This window comes from Typopeltis vanoorti, chromosome 14, assembly GCF_054136105.1.
Source record: "Typopeltis vanoorti isolate ZY-2024b chromosome 14, IOZ_Tvanoo_1.0, whole genome shotgun sequence".
Taxonomy (NCBI): domain Eukaryota; kingdom Metazoa; phylum Arthropoda; class Arachnida; order Uropygi; family Thelyphonidae; genus Typopeltis; species Typopeltis vanoorti.
Window position 1 is genome coordinate 73,356,586 of NC_143562.1, and position 23,528 is coordinate 73,380,113.

The 23,528-nt window shown below is 38.3% G+C and overlaps 1 protein-coding gene across 4 annotated transcripts in view; it reads right to left on the reverse strand.

Moving 5' to 3' along the window:
• Window positions 1-23,528, reverse strand: part of Not11 (CCR4-NOT transcription complex subunit 11) — a 172,708-nt gene that overhangs the window by 88,987 nt on the left and 60,193 nt on the right. For all 4 annotated transcript variants that reach the window (XR_016549416.1, XM_090404488.1, XM_090404487.1 and 1 more), the window contains one exon: window positions 11,196-11,308. Coding sequence is in view for 3 of the 4 variants with exons in the window: in XM_090404488.1 (XP_090260614.1) it covers window positions 11,196-11,308 (113 nt within the window). In the remaining variant the exon portion in view is untranslated. The remainder of the gene's footprint in view (window positions 1-11,195; window positions 11,309-23,528) is intronic.

Sequence of the window (23,528 nt, forward strand, 5' to 3'; positions counted from 1 at the left end):
ACTTCAAGGATATCTTTTTCTCCTGTTTTCATTTCACCTTTATCATCTCTAATTCCTTTTACAGCACTCTTTCCTCCATTCCTAAGCTTCTTCAACAACCTCCAGAATATTTTGCCACCTTCTTGATATTTATTTTCTATATTCTTGCCAAAGTCCTCCCATGATTTTTGTTTAGCTAGTTTTACACACTGTTTAGCTTTCTTACATTTGTCTCTGTATTCTGTAAGAGTAAAAGCTGACTTATTTGCCAGGAACTTTTGATATGCTTTCTTCTTTTCCTTCACTGCCTCTTTAACTTCCTGTGTCCACCAGGGAGTTCTGATTTTTTTATCTTTGCACACAACCTCACCACATGCCTCTCTGGCAGAATCAATGAATGTTTCCTTCAGAGTTTGGCACTGAATCTCGAAGGTTTGATTCCTGTTCTCAAACTCTCTCATTTTCTTTTCAATAATATTTCTGTATTTTAGTCTACAGTTTACATCTGAGAGCTGCTCAACTTTTATTCGCTTTAAAACTTTCTTACATGTTATTCTTTTCAATATGAAATTCAATTTTATCCTGCTCAAGACTAAATAGTGATCACTTCCAATTTCAAATCCTTTGTACACTCTGGTGTCCTGCACCAGGGAGAAAACATCACTATCAACAATAACATAGTCAATGAGACTTTTCTTATTCCTAGCCTCTTCTCTCCATGTGAATTTGTGCACATTTTTATGTTGGAATATGGTGTTAGTAATAACCAGTCCATGTCCTGAGCAGAAATCCAATAGATATTTGCCATTATTATTAGCTTTGCTCTTTTCTCCAAATTTTCCCAAAATATTTTTGTATGTCTCACAATCATTTCCTACTCTACTATTTAGATCCCCAACAAGGACCAATTTTTCCTTTTTCATTGTGTCAGTTGCTTTTTCTAAAGCCTCAAAAAATTCCTCCACTTCTACCTTAGTAGAACCTTCTGCGGGACCATAGGCACAAATAAGTCTCATTGTCCAGTTCCCCATTCTCATATTTGCCCACATTACTCTACTTGAGACTGACTGCCATTCAAGAAGATTAGCCTCGTATTTTGTGTTGAATACTATGGCTACTCCTTCTTTTCCTTGATTGTTATTGCCTGAATATAACATTTTGTATTTATTGGTCAGAAAGATCTCACCAGTTTTGGTCTTTTTTGTTTCAGTCACCCCTATTATGTCGATCTGGTACTTATCTAATTCCTCAGCTAGCTCCATTTCTTTGCCATTCAGGCTTCTTACGTTGATAGTACCGATCTTTAACTCTGGTGATGTTGAGTTGGGGTTTGTTTTCAGATTTGTTCCAGTAGCTGACTTTTCGCTGTTCGCCCTGGTTCCCTGGCGAAAACAATGGGGGCCTTGTTTAAACGGGCGACGCCCCAGCCGGCATGAAATTTTGTCATGTTGTACCATCATTTTTTATTTTGGTTTAACCAATAAGAATACAATTTGGTCGGCTAAATCCCAAATTGCCAGCCCATCCTCGATCGTTCAGTATCAAAGTAGATACCCAACAGGGTGCACCACGAGAAGATGAGGATTGGACATTAGGTCAGAAGCCCTGGTCGGTTCTCCGCATTCCTTTAAAGGCTATGTGGAGGTCTCCTCTCAGTTATACAGCTTTGACCCTTAAGCACCCCTTATATGCGAAAAATTGAATTGCTTAATTTGGTCAAAAGAAACTCGCCCACAACTAAACTATTTAAATTTGACACAATGTTCAAAGAGCATGGATTTCTACCATTGAGGCTACCACCATATCATTGCGATATTAATACTATTGAGTATGTCTGGGCAGAAGTGAAAAGTTTCATTCGCCATCACAACGTAACTGGAGATATTGACACGTCGAAACTTTTTAAGCTTTCAGAACAGGAGATTGAACGTATTACACGTGTGGACAGACTTATGTGTTCGTCGAACATGTTGTTTATTATTTTAACGGTATAATAGAACACAGAAACTAAGTAAATAATTAATTTATTAACTTGATGCTGATATTTCGCTGATATTATAACCAGCATCTTCAGAGCACAAAAACACTGTTTGTCACAATACGCGAGACTAAAACAACATGGTGTACTTAAACAAAATTGTAGCAGCAACACAAAGACTAGAGTCCTAGAAAAGTGCTAGTTTTTTCTTAATATGACTGTCTCCCAGATCTTCGGCAAGTTAATACAGCCATATTTGTTGAGATTTGGGGTGTGTTTTAGGGCTTCTGTCGCCGCTAAGAACAATCTCTCTGATTTATATGGGTTTCTGTGTAGTACTTTTGTGTTTTTCCAGTTGATCCTGTGTGCAGAGGTATCCAGAGCATGGTCTGCTAGGCCCGACTTCCCATAATGATAATTCCGGACGTATCGTTTATGTTCGCTGATGCGGATATTCACAGTTCTTCCTGTTTGACCGTAGTAGGCTTGATTGCATGAGCAGGGTACTTGGTAGACTCCTGGATGTGATAAAGGAGGAATGCTGTCCTTGGGTGAGCGGATGAGGTTGGCTAATTTGCTACATGGTCTAAATGTAGTGCGTAGTTTATGTTTATTGAGAATTCTTGAAATCTTTTCGGATGTGCCTTTAATGTAAGGGATGGTGACTGTTTTGTTGTAGTTCTCTGTGGTGGATGGTGGGAGGGGTTTCTTAGGAGTGTTTAGTATTTTGTTTATTTTATGTGGATTGTAGCCGTTGGCCAAGAAGGTGTGGCGTAAGTGAGTCAGTTCAGCAGTAAGAGCCTTGTCATTGGAACAGATTGCTCTCGTTTTATGGGTTAGCGTTTTTAATATGCCATATTGTTGAGAAGGATGATGGTGTGATTGTTTGTGTAAGTATCTGCCTGTATGTGTGGGTTTTCTGAAAACTGAAAATGATAAGGAACCATCTTTCTTTTTTTGCCATTTCGTCGGTGATGTTCTCTAAGATCTGCCAAAGTTCCGTATTTAGAATATTATGCAGTGATTCTCGTAATGTGCTGATGGTTGTATTTGCTTGTGCTAATTCCCGGCGAGTGGTGTTAATTTGTTCGCGTAAAAGTGCTACAGGAAGAACTGTGAATATCCGCATCAGCGAACATAAACGATACGTCCGGAATTATCATTATGGGAAGTCGGGACTAGCAGACCATGCTCTGGATACCCCTGCACACAGGATCAACTGGAAAAACACAAAAGTACTACACAGAAACCCATATAAATAAGAGAGATTGTTCTTAGAGGCGACAGAAGCCCTAAAACACACTCCAAATCTCAACAAATATGGCTGTATTAACTTGCCGAAGATCTGGGAGACAGTCATATTAAGAAAAAACTAGCACTTTTCTAGGACTCTAGTAATATATGATAGCGTTTTTTTTTTTTTTTTTTTTTTTTTCAGATAGAGGGCGCCAAAATCAGGACTCTAGTCTTTGTGTTGCTGCTACAATTTTGTTTAAGTACACCATGTTGTTTTAGTCTCGCGTATTGTGACAAACTGTGTTTTTGTGCTCTGAAGATGCTGGTTATAATACCAGCGAAATATCAGCATCAAGTTAATAAATTAATTATTTACTTAGTTTCTGTGTTCTATTATACCGTTAAAATAATAAACAACATGTTCGACGAACACATAAGTCTGTCCACACGTTTAAGGATTCTTCACGGAGACGATATCGTACGCAAGACACGACGATATGGTAAGTGGAAGTTGAAATTGGCGCGGCAACTAAACAGGTTAGCCTTCTTAAAGAGGTGCCGAGACACCAAATTAATACTGAACTGTTTTAAAATCAAAAACAAGTTTCACTCGGCCAAAGCCCAACGCATCTATAAACGAGCGAGTGTAGCGCTTTTACGCGAACAAATTAACACCACTCGCCGGGAATTAGCACAAGCAAATACAACCATCAGCGCATTACGAGAATCACTGCATAATATTCTAAATACGGAACTTTGGCAGATCTTAGAGAACATCACCGACGCAACGGCAAAAAAAGAATTCGACAGAGTCAAAAACCGGCACCAAAATAAGTTCGAAAATCTACAACAACGGAACACCATACAACGACCGCAATTACAACAAGACCTCGTCGTCGTGAATCTATCGTCACTCACCTTAAGCAAAGAAGCCACGACTGCTTTAAGTCGAGGGCACAACTTTGCCATAACTCCCAAGCAAGTTTCAAAAGCCGAAATAATGGCGTCCATCGAAAGAGGAATTTACGACCTGCCTCCAACAATAGCTAACAACATACGTTTAGATGTGGCTAACATCCTAATCAAGTCCAAGCCTCCCAAAAATAATATCCCACATAATGAATTCATTGCTATAAAAGAGCTACACAACAACAGCCAGATTACCATAACAAAAGCAGACAAAGGAAATGCAACCGTGGTGATGGACACAACTGAATATGAAAACAAAATGCACACACTATTACAAGATCAGTCCACATACAAAATTATAGATAGCAATCCTACCAACACACAAAAGAATAAGGCACGAAAATTATTAAAAAAAGTCAATTCCTGGCCGAAAGACACAGTTAACAAACTCAAACCCTTCCATGTTAAAACACCGAGGATCTATGGATCACCAAAAATTCACAAACCAGGCACACCCCAATGCCCAATTGTGGACAGTATAAATAGTCCCACATACAAACTGGCTAGACATTTAGCGAAGCTACTAGCCACTCTCACTAACAATTCTCCCTCCTTTGTCAAAAATTCAGCACACCTAAAAAGCATCTTACAACACCTTACCTTAAAAAGCTCAGACTTAATAGTAAGCTTTGACATCACCTCACTATTCACAAATGTACCACTAATAGAAACCCTCAATCTACTGAAGTCACACTTCCCCCCTGATATATTTGAACTATTCAAATTCACAATACATGCAGGATATTTCACATGGAAAGGGAAAATATACAAACAAATTGATGGGACAGCCATGGGCTCCCCCCTTCCCCCCCCCAGCCAACTTTTACATAGAACACCTGGAAAAACAAGCAATCAATACAGCCACTCTCAAACCAACACTTTGGCTACGCTATGTTGATGATGTGCTTGCTATTTGGCCACATGGCCCTGAGACATTGAAAACATTCTTAGCACATTTAAATAGCCAACATCCAAAAATCCACTTTACTATGGAACTGGAAGCCAACAACTGTCTGCTCTTCCTGGATACACTCATCACACGTCTCCCAGATGGTTCCTTATCATTTTCAGTTTTCAGAAAATCCACACATACAGGCAGATACTTACACAAACAATCACACCATCATCCTTCTCAACAATATGGCATATTAAAAACGCTAACCCATAGAGCGAGAGCAATCTGTTCCAATGACAAGGCTCTTACTGCTTCTTACACCTTCTTGGCCAACGGCTACAATCCACATAAAATAAACAAAATACTAAACACTCCTAAGAAACCCCTCCCACCATCCACCACAGAGAACTACAACAAAACAGTCACCATCCCTTACATTAAAGGCACATCCGAAAAGATCTCAAGAATTCTCAATAAACATAAACTACGCACTACATTCAGACCATGTAGCAAATTAGCCACCCTCATCCGCTCACCCAAGGACAGCATTCCTCCTTTATCATATCCAGGAGTCTACCAAGTACCCTGCTCATGCAATCAAGCCTACTACGGTCAAACAGGAAGAACTGTGAATATCCGCATCAGCGAACATAAACGATACGTCCGGAATATCATTATGGGAAGTTAGGCCTAGCAGACCATGCTCTGGATACCCCTGCATACAGGATCAACTGGAAAAACACAAAAGTACTACACAGAAACCCATATAAATCAGAGAGATTGTCCTTAGAGGCAACAGAAGCCCTAAAACACACTCCAAATCTCAACAAATATGGCTGTATTAACTTGCCAAAGATCTGGGAGACAGTCATATTAAGAAAAAACTAACACTTTTCTAGTACTCTAGTAATATATGATAGCATTTTTTTTTTTTTTTCAGATAGAGGGCGCCAAAATCAGGACTCTAGTCTTTGTGTTGCTGCTACAATTTTGTTTAAGTACACCATGTTGTTTTAGTCTCGCGTATTGTGACAAACAGTGTTTTTGTGCTCTGAAGATGCTGGTTATAATACCAGCGAAATATCAGCATCAAGTTAATAAATTAATTATTTACTTAGTTTCTGTGTTCTGTTATACCGTTAAAATAATAAACAACATGAATGTATTACAGTTCAAAACTGGGGAAAATATTGCTTTCATGTCACCTCATTGGAAAATATGTATTGGGACAGAGACGGAATTATCGAAGAATTATGCGAACCTTTGGTGATCAGTTTAAGTGAAATGATGGCGATTCGGACACCAATTCAGATGGCTATGAAGATTAAAAGGATTTGATAATGGTTAAGTATAGTTTCTGGGAAATTCCCATGTTACTCCTCTTAAACACTATTATAATTAACGGCTATTGTAGCCTGTTTTTGTTAAGGAGTGTCCCTTATTTTTAAAACATTGGCTAACATAACTCAAAAAAAGGGGTATATATACAGGGTGTTCGGGATAAATTTGACATATTTATAATTAATTATATTTTTCCGTAAGTTACATGTATTAACACAAACTTCTCTTCATTTAAAAGGTTGGACCCTTCTTCATTCATATACAAGATGTCAGAAAGGATGGATAGCTGGAACCCACCTGAATCATGGAAGAGAATAACTTGTATCATGATGATTCGTGCCGGCCATCAAAATAAGGATATTTCGACTGCTGCCCAATGCTCCCTGAATACAGTAAAAACAATCAGGCATGAACTAGAGACTTGCAATGGTGACTACGAGGATGTAGCAAGAAGAAAGATCCCTAGCAAACGATCTGATTGCGTTCGTACAGCAGAATTCCTCGCAAATCTGCAGGAACAGGTGTTGAAGATCCCTGGCATTGGAATTCGGGCTTTGTCACGTGAAATGAATGTTGCAGCCTCTACTATGAAGCTTGCACTCAATGAAGACCTCTGCTACTACTCATACAAGCGCCGCAAAGGTCAGCTGCTTACAGAAAAGGCCCGTGAAAAACGTTTGATAAACGCGAAGAAACTTCTAAGCAAAGTGAAACATCCTGCGGAACCACAAACAATCTGGTTCTTTTCCGATGAGAAAAACTTTTGCCAGGATCAAAAACACAACACGCAGAATAACAGATGGCTTGCATACAGTACAAAGGACATTCCTCGTGTAATGCAGACTAAATTTCCCCAAACTGTGATGGTTTTCGGATGTGTATCCTCTGAAGGCAATGTGATGCCTCCGCATTTTTTCCAAGAGGGCCTCAGGTTGACTTCAGATGGCTACGTGGAGTTGCTAAACACTGTAGTCAAGCCCTGGATAACAAGGGTAGCCAATGGTAGGCCGTATGTATGGCAGCAGGATTCGGCCCCTTGCCACACCTCTGGGAAAAGTCAAAAATGGTTGTCTGAAAATTTCTATGACTTCACCAGTCCAAATGTTTGGCCTCCAAACTCCCCAGACCTTAACCCCATGGATTATTTTGTATGGGGCGCAGTTGAAAAAGACACCAATCGCACTTCCAGTAATACAAAAGCCCAGTTAATGGATAAAATTAAAACAGTTTTTGCGGCCCTTCCCAGGGAGACTGTAGCATCAGCTTGTTCGAGGTTCCGAAGCAGAATTGAAGCTGTGATCGATGCTAATGGTGGTTATTTTGAGTAAATCTTGTTGATAGTATTGTAATTAACTCTGCCTGTAATGTTTTTTTGTCAATTCATTAAATTTAATAGATACAAAGAAGATTTTCTTTTTCCTTACGAAACTGTCAAATTTATCCCGAACACCCTGTATATATATATATTTTTTAGGGCATTATGGGCGAGTATAGAAGGCAATTATGGCAGAAATAGAAAATGTGGAAAAAATTTGGTACATACCTTGTTTTTGGTTTAATGATACCTTCTAAATCCAAGCTCCTGCTGAAGGTTGTTTATAAACCGGGGGGGGGTTGCTTTAGACGCGGGAAATAATTTAGGAAACCCAGGTTACAATTAATAATATATATATATATATATATATATATATATATTATTTTGTTGTGGGGAGGAAGAGGGGGGGGACGAAGGGTAACCTTATGTGGAAACTGGGACAAGGGTTAACGGCGTGTGGACCATTTCGGTCATTGTCTGACCATCGTCGGAACTTTGTGGAAATGACTGTAGGGCTATGTCAAGGCTGCAAGTAGCATCTGCCAAGTTAGGGCATTTGTTGTCACTAAATTGCCAGAGGCATGGCTTAATTTGTAAGTTTTGGAACGTCCAACATTCGGAAATTAGGTAGGGGCGGTGGACGTTGATAGAATTTTCATCGCATTTTATGGCAATACTTTCGGATATTCTAAGCATTGTTTCATTGTCTTGTTTGTCTATGATTATGGCTTTGTCGATTTGGGGGATGTGTTTGATAATGGTATTTTTTTCCAACCTTTTTTTGCATGGGTTTGTTAAAAGAGTCACAAGTCATAAATAATTAATCGGTTTAGGACATTAAAGTGTCTCAGTTCTCTCAACTGTAAGTTTAGAATATCTAAGTTCATTTGAAAAAATTTCTGTTTTTCTGTATAATTATTTTTATTTTATAGAAAACTTTCTTAAAAATAAACTTAGTTAAATTTTTGTTTTATGCTATACCTTTTTTAATTTTGTTAATACTCTACGTACATTTTTCCAACTGTTATACAATCAAAATAGTTACACTTTAAAAACTACAATGTTCATAAAAGAAAAGCTAAATTTTCCGACCTGTAATAATAAACAAACACATCCCAGAAGACAGATTGATTACCCTATTATCGGAATGGATTCTCCTTTTTCTGACATGCGCAGAAGTGCCGAGGGACCTCTAATCGGTGGGCGAACTATATTGATTCAGTCATCCAGTTTTTTTTCCTTATTGTATTTAATTTTTGGGATAACCTCATTAGCTGTCTTATACATTGCACTTCTAAAATTTGACCACCTGTTTTCAAATTCCTCTGTGTTACAAAGTATATTGTCTTCTGTTTTATATCCTACATGATCTAATTTCTTCCTAATTTCTGAGTTAAACACCATTATGTTGTTAGGTATATTCAGAGCTGTGAAGTCAAGTCTTTCAGTATGATTGTTTTTAGAAATGTTTTTTTTTTATTATTTTTTATTTTTATTATTTTTTTTTAAAGTGGACACAACAGGGTTATGGTCTGAACCTATATCAGCACCTGGGTATGTTTTTATGTTGGTTATATGATTTTTGTATCTATTATTTATCATTATGAAATCTATTTGGTTTCTTATACAGTTATCTGGGTTTGTCCAAGTATACATCTTTCAATCTTATCAGTCAGAACACCTTTCAGTCTTACTTTTGATAATACCCAAATCTCTAAAGAAGACAAGAATTCTCTTTCCAGGAGAACTTCAACTTCCAATCTTTCTTGACATAATGTTAAATATGATAAACAATAATTCGTAAGCATCCCAAGTTACTAATTTAGGCTTCTTACTAGCACCCATAAAGGACACCCTTCTTAGCTAGGATTACAGACTTTAGTCTACTAAGTTTACTTTGTGCTCCAGCTGACGAAAGAAGCTGACAAATGAATGATGAACACCACCCACTATTCAGTCAGACCACAGTACCCCAAAGACTAAGATCCCAACATAGCTTCCTAGCAACTGTTGAACCACCTAAAAACCCTCCAGAGACAAGACTAATAATGGCTTGCGCTATACCCTGAGAGTAATACTGGTATTCTAACAGCCGAACATCTTCCACGTGGTGCCCACTTGGACTGAAATACTTGGAAAAGCCTCAACAGACTTCGAACGACAGGATGCTGCAAACAAAACCTCATCAAATGGGGCTACCTAAATGGACCAGATAATTGTGAGTGTGAGACAACTCAGTCCATGGAATACCTTCTTTCTTATCCCCTTCTTCAATCACCTTGCACAAAGAAGGACCTTATATCCTGCACAGAAAGAGCAGTTGATTGCGCAAGATACTGGAAGAACATCTGACCATATTTATTGTACATAACTTATGTACAGTTTCTTTTTCTTCATATTTTACTTATTACTCTCTGTATAATTCACCTACCAAATTTAAGCTGTTTTCATGTGTAATGTATCCTAATTTGTTGTAAATAATATTGTACCACTTACTACTGTACCACTGGTGTTTGGATACGAAATAAATAAATAAACAATTAATTTTACGGGTATTTTTGCCTGTTTTCATTTAGGAGTGTCCCTTATTTTAAAACCATGGGCTTTTCGTTCAAGAATACTTAGGGCATTGTAAGTGTATTTTAAAGGTATACAGACTAATAGAGGAAGAAATTTTGCACATACCTTGTTTGTCTTCCATACTTCTGCTGTTAGGCTGTTTAAAAAAAAAAAGGGAGGATGTTAGGAAACATGGGGGGGTTCAGACAAGGTGGGAAAATTAATTAGAAAAACCCGGTTTTTTTAAATATATATATTATTATATTTAGGGACGCATTTTTGGGGAGGGGAAGGGTTTTATAGGAAAACAGGGGACGGGAGAGCATTAACAGGGTGCGAGCCATTTTGAACATTTTGGGATAAGTGTGAATAAATAAACAATAAATAAAAAATAAGTTTGAATAAATAAATAAATAAACTTTGTGCTCCTTGTGTGTGTGCATTACAGTTTATACTGTACTTTCCTGAAAATATTTCTGTGACAGAGACAAAATTGAATAGCAAAAGTATCAATCTGTTGTTTAATTCATTCCTTGTGCTGCTTTCACTGCATTAAATGTTCACACGAGTAGCAGGTTCTCCAATGCAGGGTTCCTGAACTATCTCACCCATACCACTACCTATGGTACTAAATGCACCATAATTTTTTTTTTACTCAAAAAAAAAAAAAAGCTAAATAAAAAAATTATATAACATACTGTTACTGCACACTCATCAAAATGGAGTGGAGTGAGATTATTCATTCATTATACTGCATTAGTCACAATGCCATGCGATGCCACTTGTATTTTTCATGTTACTCAAGAAATAGAGAAAAGGAATCAAGTAAATTCTACAAATCAGTAAAACCTAGCAATCTATATAAACTGGAAACTAATGTACAATGGCACAGTATAATATAGTTTAGTAATTAAAATTCTTACATTGCATGAGGTTCTGGATCAGCTAAAATTACAGGAATTCCAGATTTACTTGTCTGAGGCATCTCAGACTGCCGTTCCACAAGTGCCAGCTGAAGACCACTAACATCGAATGACTATGAGAAAAAAATCATTTATGTTGAATTTTTTTAAGTTATTGAATATGTTTTAAAACTTATTTAAACTACATATTAAAGAATTAATTAAACTACACATTAATTTGCTAGTTCGATTGGTACAGCTTGCTTATTGAAGACCTGAAATCATTTTAAGTCACTATCATGTTTAGTCTTTAGAACATAAGTTTCAGATTAGCTAATTCTTAGCCCACCCATTTATTATTATTATTGCATGACACCTCCAGGGAGTCTAGACTCATCACCTACTCTACAACTCTTCGTCTCTACCACTCCATCAGCCGCATCTATCTTCATCATCTACACCAACGCCATCTACCGCCAATCACCACTATTAGTATTTTCACAGACAATCACAAACATCCATGCCCATGGTGGGATTCAAACCTGCAGCCTTTTAGCTGGAGAGTGGATACCTCTCATGGATGGGATTCATATAAAAACTTCCAATAGAGAACTGCTTAAAAAAAAAAAAAAGGGCAGAATTGGTGGGCAGCAATGACAGTCCCTGTTCTCTACAGAAAATCCACTAAGTGCAGATGAGGAAGTTGTATCTGAAGGGCTCAAAGTCCCAGCTACAAGGTGAAGATGAAAGAGAAGCATATAAACTATCAAGTAATGAAGTTCGTGATACACTACGCATATTATAGGAGTTATCTTAACATGAAATGGCAAAGCTACAAGAAAGCTCATAAAAGACTTACAAGAGATGGTAAGAGATAGAAAAGGAGAAAGTATTTCTTGCTGGACACTACACGTCATCATCAACACCAAATTCCTGACATTTACCCTCAAGGGGTGTACAGGATATGATAGTACTACATGAAAAATTTACATCATTACTAACTTCTTTTTTACAATTTTCCTCCAAATCAGTCTGTTACTTGTCAAGATTCCAACATTATCAGATCTTATATTTCTATCATCTAAGGCACTTTGTACTGTATCAATTCACCTATATCTTGGTCTTCCTCTGGGTCGTTTTCCTGCCATCCTGGTAGAGAATACTTGTTTTGCTAATCTTTCCTCTCCCATTTTATTTAAGTGACCACCTGAGACTAGCTCTGCTAACGCATTCCTGTTTTTAATATGATATTGCCATTGATGCCATCTGTTCATGCCTCTAATCTTTCTCAAGCCCCTCATATCTGCAGTCTCTAGTCTTTGGTCAAGTGTTTTACTTCTGACCCAGCTCTCAGATCCATAAGTTAAAACTGGTTTGAACACAGTCTTGTATACAGCTAATTTAGTGTTCCGACTAATTTCTCTCTTATTCGATATGAATTTATTCAATTGACTTCCTACCATTACCAGCTTTGTTGATTCTGTGGTCTATTTCCATATTTAATTTACCATCTTCACTAAAAATCGTGCCTAAGTAGCTGAAATGTTTTACTTGTTCCACATGTTCTCCGTTCATGACACAGTTGACATTTTCAACGATTCTACCCATTTTCATTGTCTTGGCTTTTTACTGCTGACATTCATACCATATCTATTACAACAGCTATTCAATTTAGTCAGGGAATCTTGCAAACTTGTAGCGGATTTATTTAGAAGTATAACATCGTCAGCATAAAACAAAGAGCTGACATTAACATCTCCTATTCTGATATCATGTTTAATACCACTTTCCTTCATAATGTGATCCATATAGATAATGAATAACAGAGGGGTTAATGTACATCCTTGTCTCACACCAGATTTAACATTAAACCATCTTCCTGTACTTCCTTCAATTCTAACTGCTGACTTACAACTCAAATACAGACTAATTATTGCTTGATATAATGCCCCATTGACACCATATAACTGTAGTGTATTGAATAGCTTCTCTTTTGGCACCTTGTCATATGCCTTTTCCAGATCGACAAAACTTAAATACAGATCTTTGTTATATTCCCATGCTTTCTCAACTATTTGTCGTAAAGTGAAGATCTGATCCTGACAGCCTCTATTTGGCCTGAATCCAGCTTGTTCTTCACCAAGCTTTTCTTCCACAATTCTTCTCAACCATTTCTCAAGAAGACTGGCATAAATCTTACCAAGAACACTCAGTAGGGAAATACCTCTGTAATTCTCACATTCAGTTTTATTTCCCTTTTTATATATGGGTACTATTGGAGCTCTACTCCAATCATTGGGAATTCGTCCCTCTGTCCAGGCTTTCTGAACTATGCAGTGCAGCCACTGTAAGACTTTTATACCATCATATTTCAGCATTTCTGGTCGAATATCATCCACTCCTGCTGGCTTTCCACATTTCAAGCTTTTGATGGCTTTTTTAAACATAAAAAAAATCAGAGAAAATCACTCATTCTAACAGGATTCTAGTTCACAATTAATGTCAGGGAGAGCTGCTGAGTTTGCATCAATGATGCCTATTGAATGGAAAGACCTGGTTCAAATCCTGCACAGGATGCAAAGAACCTTTATCAAGTGAAAATGAGTTAGCAGGTCTCTATATGAAGGTAAAAGGGTTCCCCCATCCTGGAAACTCAGGTTTTTCATCATCCAAAACAAACTAGCCGAAGAACACATAATTTTTACAGACATAATTGATAATGTAGACAGGATCAACTGCCCTATCTTAAGTAGTAATCAGGTTTCTAAGATGCTAAGTCACTTAGCTATGACAGGCCACTGAGCCTAACACAAAAGATGGGATGGGATATCAGTAAAGTAGCCATTTCTACAGCTGACTTCCTACTAGCTTAATATTTGACTAACCAGTAAAAAATATGATTTTTCATGATGAAAGATATCCTAAATTCTGATCTCCAAACCATTCTTCAGTGGGATTCTAATAATCTTGTTAGCTTGAATGCTAACAAAACAATCATGTCATACTTCTCATAAAAAAGGAACCGATTTTCTTCCAACTTATGACTTTTATTTATTTATTTATTTATCATATGGGTAAAAATACAAGAAATTAGTGAGCAAAACTACAGACTGAGTTCAGTTAACCAATTGTTGGAACTATCTGGAAGTAAATGAAATTTTCTGAGGCCTTCACGGAAGGTGTGTGGATATCAGTCATCAATGATATGATGCATAGTCTGCATAGCACCACACATGCAAAAGGATGACTGTGAAATTTCCCATAGATGTAGTAAGTGGACGCAATGGCCTTGTCCAGTGCTAAATCTGTTTAGCTAGCTCCAGAAGTATTGAGGCATATTAAATCCTGGAGATTCGATAACTGGATTTAATTACTAGCTTGTCGGTCATTCCAGAATCATCTCCACCAGTCCTGGGCTACCATCATTAGTATTTACACAAGCCAGATGGGAGATCTGGAGGTGGAGAGATATCTTGATGTATAGGAAGGTTCATTATGTTGGAGGTTTAATGGATTTTTTTTTTTTTTTTACAACACTCAAAAAGAATTAAAATAGAATTTAATACTTCCTATATTTCGTCCTAGTCACTAGGACATCTACGAGGATTACAAAAACAATTAATGTAACATGCACACGAAAACTTACAATACTAAGCCCAACCACGTGGGTGACACTAAAGTCCTATCTAGGTGGAGCGCCCTAGGTGCCCCACCAGGGCGCTCCACCTAGATAGGACTTTAGTGTCACCCACGTGGTTGGGCTTAGTATTGTAAGTTTTCGTGTGCATGTTACATTAATTGTTTTTGTAATCCTCGTAGATGTCCTAGTGACTAGGACGAAATATAGGAAGTATTAAATTCTATTTTAATTCTTTTTGAGTGTTGTAAAAAAAAAAAAAAATCCATTAAACCTCCAACATAATGTCCTCACAGCACTTAAGCCTCTACACAAGAAAGGAAGGTTCATGTTATTGCTGATTTTAATTTTTTTCTTTGATGGTAGCTTCTTTTCTTCTGAAGCATGGAGGAATAATGTTGGAAAGAACAGGTAACCATGGGAGAGGAGTAGATCTTAAGGTACTAGAGATGGTTCTCATTGTTTACAAGAGTCAAGTTAAATCTAGAGCATGATTTCCAGGTTATCCAACTCTTACCCTATCCAGAGGAACTAATGTACAACCTTTTCTGGATAAGATTCACATAAAAAAAAGTTTGCACAATGAATACTATCTCACAAATAAGGAGAGAAAAGAAAAAGAAGGTACTCCTCAAGAGCACCTTCAGAACTATGGTTCAGTAAAAATGGGAACAATCAGGCTGGTTAATTATCTGTCTCACACTAAATCACTCAAGTCTCTTTCAGATAAGCATTTCAAGTTCTGCTACATGCATTTTCTACAGGCATTTAAATGGTCATTGTTCACAGAATTAGCATCTAAGGTATGCAGTGCATAGCCACACCACTTCCAAGCTCGCAAAACCCATTGCTTCTGCTGATATCTTCTCAGACAACCTACTCCTCCTTATATATTTCATAAAGAGTGCAATCTACACGTCTTCAAACCCAAGTTAACAAGTTTCTTCTCAATTTTCTGCCTATCCATGATCCGTACTCATGTACTATAGGTTGAACAACTTCTCATTTTTAGGATTACCATTAAAATAAATATTTCAAATTATTTAGAACCAGTTGGATGCAACCTATAAAGTACTTGTACATAAGAAGAAAAGGATGCCTTTTGGCTATACATACATATGATGTTTTTTTTACTGAATAATTTAAGGAAATTAATAACGTCAACTAGGATATACATTAAAATAAATTTTAATATACTTCATTATTTCGGCAACGTCACGTTACCATTTTCAAGAAACTTAAGAACAAGACATGTGCACGCAGGCACAACAAACAGTAAGTGAGGAAGAAGCAGCAAGAAGCTATTATTTCTCCTAAAGTCCTGATGGTGCCCCCTAGTGGGAAATGTTGGTATTCTTGGGCAATTGGGCTGAAGGTCTTCTGATGTAGGTTTCCCAAATTTGAGGCAGTTTCATGCAGCCAAATTTGTTGAGGTTTAGATTGTTTCTTAGGGCTGAAGCTGATTCCACGAAAAGCCTTTCATATTTGTATTTACTACGGTGTATTATCGTGGCTATATCTGGTGTCACCAATACAGCCACTCTGGTCTTGCTGACCATGCGCTTGATACCTGCCATAGAATATGGTGGAAGAAAGCCACAATAATACACCGTAGTAAATACAAATATGAAAGGCTTTTCATGGAATCAGCTTCAGCCCTAAGAAACAATCCAAACCTCAACAAATTTGGGAAACCTACATCAGAAGAACTTCAGCCCAATCGCCCAAGAATACCAACGTTACCCTCTACGGGGCACCATCAGGACTTTAGGATAAATAACAGCTTCCTCCTTCTTCCTCACTTACTGTTTGTTGTGCCTGCGTGCACGTGTCTAGTTCTTAAGTTTCTTGAAAATGGCAATGCGACGTTGCCAAAATATTGAAGTATATTAAAATTTATTTTAATGTATATCCTAATTGACATTGTTAATTTCCTTAAATTATTCAGTAAAAAATGCATAACAAACGTCTAAGCCTTTCCACGAGAATTACGATAATACACGGAGATGATATCGCATGTAAAGCACACGATTACGGTAAAATGAAGTTAAAGCTATCAAGACAACTGAATCGTCTCGCCTTCCTAAAACGCTGCCAGGATAACCAGGTACTTCCTAACTGTGTCAAATTCAAGCACCGTTTCTCTTCACAAAAGGCTCTTCGTATTTATAACTGTGCCAGCCAAGCGCCTTGCTCAGGGAACAAATCGCCATGACTTACCGTTTCCTGAATGATGCTAACTTAGCTATCCAGGCACTCGAAGATAACCTTTCAAGCACCTTAAGCCACAAAATTTGGTCTATTTTATACTACATCTCGTGCACTGCAGCGGAGAAAGAATTTAAAAAAGTACGAGATCGACACATCAAAAAATTTGAAAATTTAAAAAAGAACTCGATCTTGAAACCACACCTTCCTACCGAAATGGTAGTCAACCTTTCGTGATTTAGTGTGAAACCTGAAGCACTCGACGCCCTCGCATGTGGCCACAACTTCACCATTGCGCCCAGAAGAATACCTGCTGAAGATATTATGACATGAATTGAACGCCGGATACGACACCTTCCAAACCACGTCACCAATGATATAAGACTGGATGTGGCTTGTGTTCTGACCAAAGCTAAACCAGTAAGGAAATTAAATCTCCACTAGAATTAAAGAAAAACAAGAAAATAATAATCATCAAAGCTGATAAAGGGAACGCCACAGTATTGCTTAACCAAAAGGATTACACAGGTAAGCTGAAAGCTCTATTGTTAGATCGGGCTACTTACCTCCCTATCGAGTACAATCCCACCAACTCACAAATTAGAAAACTCCACAGGCTCCTTAAGAAGGTCACTTCTTGGTTGTGGAAATCACTAACATATTAAAACCTTTAACTCCCCCCCCCCGTTGGACTCCCAAAAATACATAAGGAAAATGTGCCATTACGTCCTATAGTGGATGGCATTGATTTCTCCACATACAAACTAGCTAAACATTTGGCCAAAGCTCTCTCACACTATACTGGCAACACACCTTCACACATAAAAAACTCGGCCCACTTCAAAGCCAGCATAGAAAACCTCCTTATACTCAAACACACTGACATAATGGTCAGTTTTGATGTCTCTGCCTTATTCACAAATGTCCCACTCAAAGAATCCTTAGAGCTAATCCAAGCTAAATTTCCTCGATATCACAGCCCTATTTCAGTTCACAATGAACTCAGACTATTTTGTTTGCCAAGGAAAATTCTACAAACAAATAGAGGGGACAGCCATGGGTTCTCCACTCTCCCCACCCTTGGCCAACATTTACATGGAGACTTTTGAAGAGAAAGCCATAAACTCTGCCCCACAAAAACCAACCATTTGGCTTCGCTATGTTGATGATGTGTTCGCTATTTGGTCACATGGCTCCGATGCACGCCTCTCCTTCCTAACACACTTAAACAACCAACACCCCAGATCAAGTTCACCCTGGAAGAGGAAAAAAACAACTGCCTTCCTTTCTTAGATACACACTGGTCACCCGCCAACCTGATGGAACCTTGGTTTTCTCAGTCTATAGAAAACCCACCCATAAAACACAACACTTTCTCAGCTACCCATGCCAAAAAAAAAAAAAAACTCCAAAAAATATTGAAACCAGTAGACCCCCCCCCTCACAACAAGCATTACTCTAAATCCATCACCATACCCTATATCCGAGGCACCTTGAAAAAAAAGTACAAAAATCCTAAAAAAACATGACTTAACTTCCTTGTTAAAGACCATATAAAAAATTGGCACCCCTTATCCGCCTGCACTAAACACCAACCTTCCGCCCCCCCCCCCCCAGACCTATCTGGTGTATACCAGGTCCTTTGCAGCTGTAAGCTGTCCTACTTTGGCCAAACAGGCAGGACAGCAAATATCAGAATTTCAGAACACAAGGACTACATCCAATTTCACCAATACAGCCACTCTGGTCTTGCTGACCATGTGATGGATACCTGCCATAGAATACGGTGGAAGAAAGTCACAATAATTGATTCTGGTGTCGAGGCTAGCTGGCGAAAGGGCGTACTGTCGGAGAGCTCCTGAAAGATTTGTGATTTTTGTTGATTTATTAATATTTTGTTAGATTTAATTGTGTAATTTTAGTATATTATTGTAGTTTTATTAGTGTAGTTAGTGTACTAAAGTGTTTTATAACATAATCTATGTCGGGAAGTCACCGCTAGAGGGATTCGTAGTGTGTAGCGTGAAAGCTCCTGAATAAGATAAGTGTTATTTTCAGTTATCGTTGATAAATTTACTTTAATATTGCGTAGTTTTGTTTGCCTTGCATATCTTAGTGCGTCTATTTGTGTGTTTTTCGTGTTTATAATTTGATAAAATACGTTACTAGTAAGTATGGCTCCAGTACGAAGGAAAATGGTGGCCAGTAATGATGGTTCGCCATCTTCTTTCAAGAACGGTAATGTAAAGGAGATGATTCAGTGTACTATCTGCGAAATGAATGCTTTGCGGAGTGTGGCTAGATGATAATAAAGGAGTGAATGTGTGTAGAAAATGTAGGGAAAATGAGGAATTGAAGTGTATTTCGGATCGTGAGTGGGATATTTTTGTTAAACTTCAGAATGAAGAAAATAGGGATATGACAAGAAACGGCGAGGTTGTACCAGAGAATTGTGAGAGTGTGAATGTAGAAAGTGTGAATGATAGTATTAATGGTTTTACAGAGAATAAAAAAGATGAGATAGATGCAATGAGAGAGATCGCGTTGTTGAATGGTGCGATACAAAGGGCAAAACAGCAGCCAGAGCGTATGAGCCAAAGTCAACTGAATGAACCAGCCAATAATAAAAAGTATGACAGGAAAAATAGGTGTATGAGTGTGAACATGAACAAATTGAAGGATAGAGTGCTGTATGGAGACTCGTTAGTACGAGGTGTGTTAGTGAAGGATTTGACAAAATCATACCAACCTGGTGCGGCCATAAAGGATGTAACTGAGTCTATTAGAGAGCAAAAGGAAAGGGTGAAAGAAATGATTGTTGTGGCAGGTACGAATGATTTGAAAGGAGATAAAATGGAAATGATAGAAGACCTAAATGAATTGTTTGAGGAAGCAAAAGAAAAGAGTGAAAGAGTTAGAATGATTAGTCTTCTGCCACGGTATCACAGTGAAATGTTTAAAAGGAGGGCCAAAATTGTGAATGACTTTATGCGTGGGTTATGTATGACGAGTGGTGTGGAATTTGTGGATGTATGGAATGAGTTCGATGGGCAAAAGGATCTATATAAGATGGATGGCTTGCATTTGAATGGTTACGGTGTAAGGAGACTTGAGAAAGTGTTGCTGAATGTAGTGGATGTGCAAATTCAGGGAAACTAGATTTATTAAGGGGGAAGGATAGATATACAGTCCTTAGGGAGGCAGTTGAATGTATGAATGAATATAATATGCCCAAGCGAATAAGGACAACAAATCAGAGTGGGATAGTTAATATAAGGCATCAAGGTAGGGTTGGGACTAATGGGGGTGTTAAATGCATGTACACTAATGCTAGGAGTATTAGGAACAAGAAGGAAGAGTTTTTGGCCATGGTTGGCACTTCCAGACCACAGGTTATTGGTATTAGTGAATCATGGCTGATGATATAGCTAGTGGGATTGAATGTGATGGGTATAGTGTGTTCAGGAATGACAGGGAGAATAAAATGGGGGGGGGAGAAGTATTGTTGATGATAGCTGATGAGCTGCAGCCAAGGAGAATAGAAGTTGAATTGCAGGATAGAGAAAAGAGCACATTCGAGGCCATTTGGTGTGAGATTGTGGCTAGCAGAACTAAATATACAATTGGGTGCTGCTATAGACCAGGTGATGGAAAAGATGGTGGTGACAGTATGCACAAGCAAATAGAAGAAATGAGTGGATGGAGGGTAATTATTATGGGAGATTTCAACTATGGTCGCATTGATTGGAGTGAGGAGAGGACACACAGGAGGAAGGAATTGGATTTTATGCGGTTATTAAGGGATAACTATCTGCAACAGCATGTAATGGAAAATACTAGGGGTCAGAGAGTGCTTGACCTAGTAATTACATCTGAGGATTTGGCTGTAACAAATATGACCACATTGCCACCAATTGGTGAGAGTGATCATAGGGTCTTGACTTGGGAGGTGGCTAAAGGTGTGGAATTTTCAATTAAGACAGGGTACATGCGGAATTATTGGGCTGGAAAGTATGACAAGCTTAGGAGTTTGATTGGTTCAGTGCCATGGCATGTATAACTGCAAGGACTAGAAGTTGATAGTGCATGAAAGGCAGTTAAGAAGTGTTTGCATGAAGCAATGGCTAACTGCATACCTAGAGTCCGAATAATAAATCAAGTAGGGGTTAAATGGATGAATAACACCATTAAGCTTGAGCTGCAAAAAAAGAAACAACTATGGAGGGAATTTAAGGAGAAAGGTGACCGGCAGGCACATGAAAGGTATAAAGCGCAGGCCAGAAGGGTAACGAGTGTGGTAAGAAAAGCAAAAAAGATTACGAAAAAACATTGGCCATGCAGGCTAAAGAGAATCCTAAACAGTTTTTTCGAGATGTTGCAAGTAAAAGGAAAAATGTACATGGCGGAATGATTTTAAAGAATGCCGATGGTAGGGAGGTAACTGAATCAGTTGATATAGTTGAGTTACCGAGTGAGCACTTTGCAAGTATATATCATCCAGGTGGTGACATTGCAGAAACGAATAAACCAGTAGATTATACGGGAATTGTGGTGAATGAAGTGGAGGTGAGTAGTCTATTGCATAACCTCAATGTCAATACATCTGTGGGATTGGATGGTATACCAGCTCATGTCGTACGAGAAGCAGCTAAAGAATTGTCAATACCCTTGACCATTTTGTTTAATTTGAGTCTCGGGTCTGGGTTAGTCCCGAGGGAGTGGAAAGAGGGGAAAATAGTTCCACTGCATAAAGGTGGTTCCAAGACTGCTGTTGTAAATTACAGACCGATTAGCATATCAGAAATCATTGTCAAGGTCTTAGAGAAATTAGTCAAGAAAAGAATACAGGATTAGATAGATGAAAATGGGATATTGTATGGGGGACAACATGGTTTTGTGAAGGGTAGATCATGCCTCAGTAGCTTGTCGTGTTTTATAACACAGTGACAGCTGAACTTGATAGGGATAATGGGTTTACATTGATACTACTGGATCTTGCCAAGGCCTTTGACAGGATACTGCAAGGAACCCTAATCAGTAAACTGGAGCAGATGGGGATAGATATAGGGTTAGTGAGATGGATAGGAGGGTGGTTGAAGGAGAGATACCAGAGAGTGGTTTATTCAGGAGTGGAGTCTAAAAGACGGCTTGTGACTAGTGGTGTGCCGCAGGGCTCTGTTCTTGGACCACTGCTTTTCAATTTGTTCATCAATGATATAGGAAAGGATGTGAGAGGAAGTGTTCACTTGTTTTGCTGATGATGCAAAGTTGCGTAGAGCAATTGTGAGTGCACAGGATGTCAAAAGTTTACAGGATGATTTGGATAGTTTGGAGGACTGGGCTAGGAAAAATGGATGTCAATTTAATGTGGCAAAGTGTAAGGTTATGTACTTTGGGGTGATAAGAATAGCAGCAGTATATCGCATTGGTGGAACCGTACTACAAGAGATTGATGAAGCCAGGGATTTGGGAGTGTTGATGGATAGGGAATTGAAGTTTAGGGGGCACATTGCAAAAGTGACTAAACCAGCTCATCAAATCACTTGGCTTCTTGAAAATACTTTAACAAGTTGTTGTTCCTCTGTATCGAGCCTTGATAAGACCCTATCTGGACTACTGAGCCCAGTTATGGGCACCAGGGTTTCTTCATGATGGAGAGGAAGTGGAGAGGATCCAGAGACGAATGACCAAGATGATATACGATGTCTGTGGAATGAACCTTATGAGAATAGGTTGAAGATTTGTGGGTTGCAGAGATTGGACGATAGGCGAAGGAGGGGTGATATGATTGAGACATTCAAATTACTGAAGGGTTTCTATAAGATTGATCCAGAAGATATTTTTGAAAATATGACTGGTGGTGGGAGGACTAGGGGCCATGCATGGAAGCTGGGCAAGAGCGTGGTTGACAAGGGTGTTAGAGCTAGGTTTTTTACTTGGAGAGTGGTGAATGAGTGGAATAAGCTTCCAGAGTCTGTTGTGGGTGCTACGACCGTGAATGAGTTCAAGCTCAACCTCCTTGGAGTTGCCCGGAACAATAATAATAATAATACACCGTAGTAAATACAAATATGAAAGGCTTTTCATGGAATCAGCTTCAGCCATAAGAAACAATCCAAACCTCAACAAATTTGGCTGCATGAGACTGCCTCAAATTTGGAAAACCTACATCAGAAGACCTTCAGCCCAATCGCCCAAGAATACCAACATTATTACCGACTAGGGGGCACCATCAGGACTTTAGGAGAAATAATAGCTTCCTGCTTCTTCCTCACTTACTGTTTGTTGTGCCTGCATGCACATGTCTTGTTCTCAAGTTTCCTGAAAATGGCAACATGACGTTGCCGAAATATTGAAGCATGTTAAAATTTATTTCAATGTATATCCTAGTTGACGTTGTTAATTTCCTTAAATTATTCAGTAAAAAATGCATAACCAACATCTAAGCCTTTCCACGAGAAATACATATGAGGTGATCTGATATATATATATGTGTGTTAAAGATACCA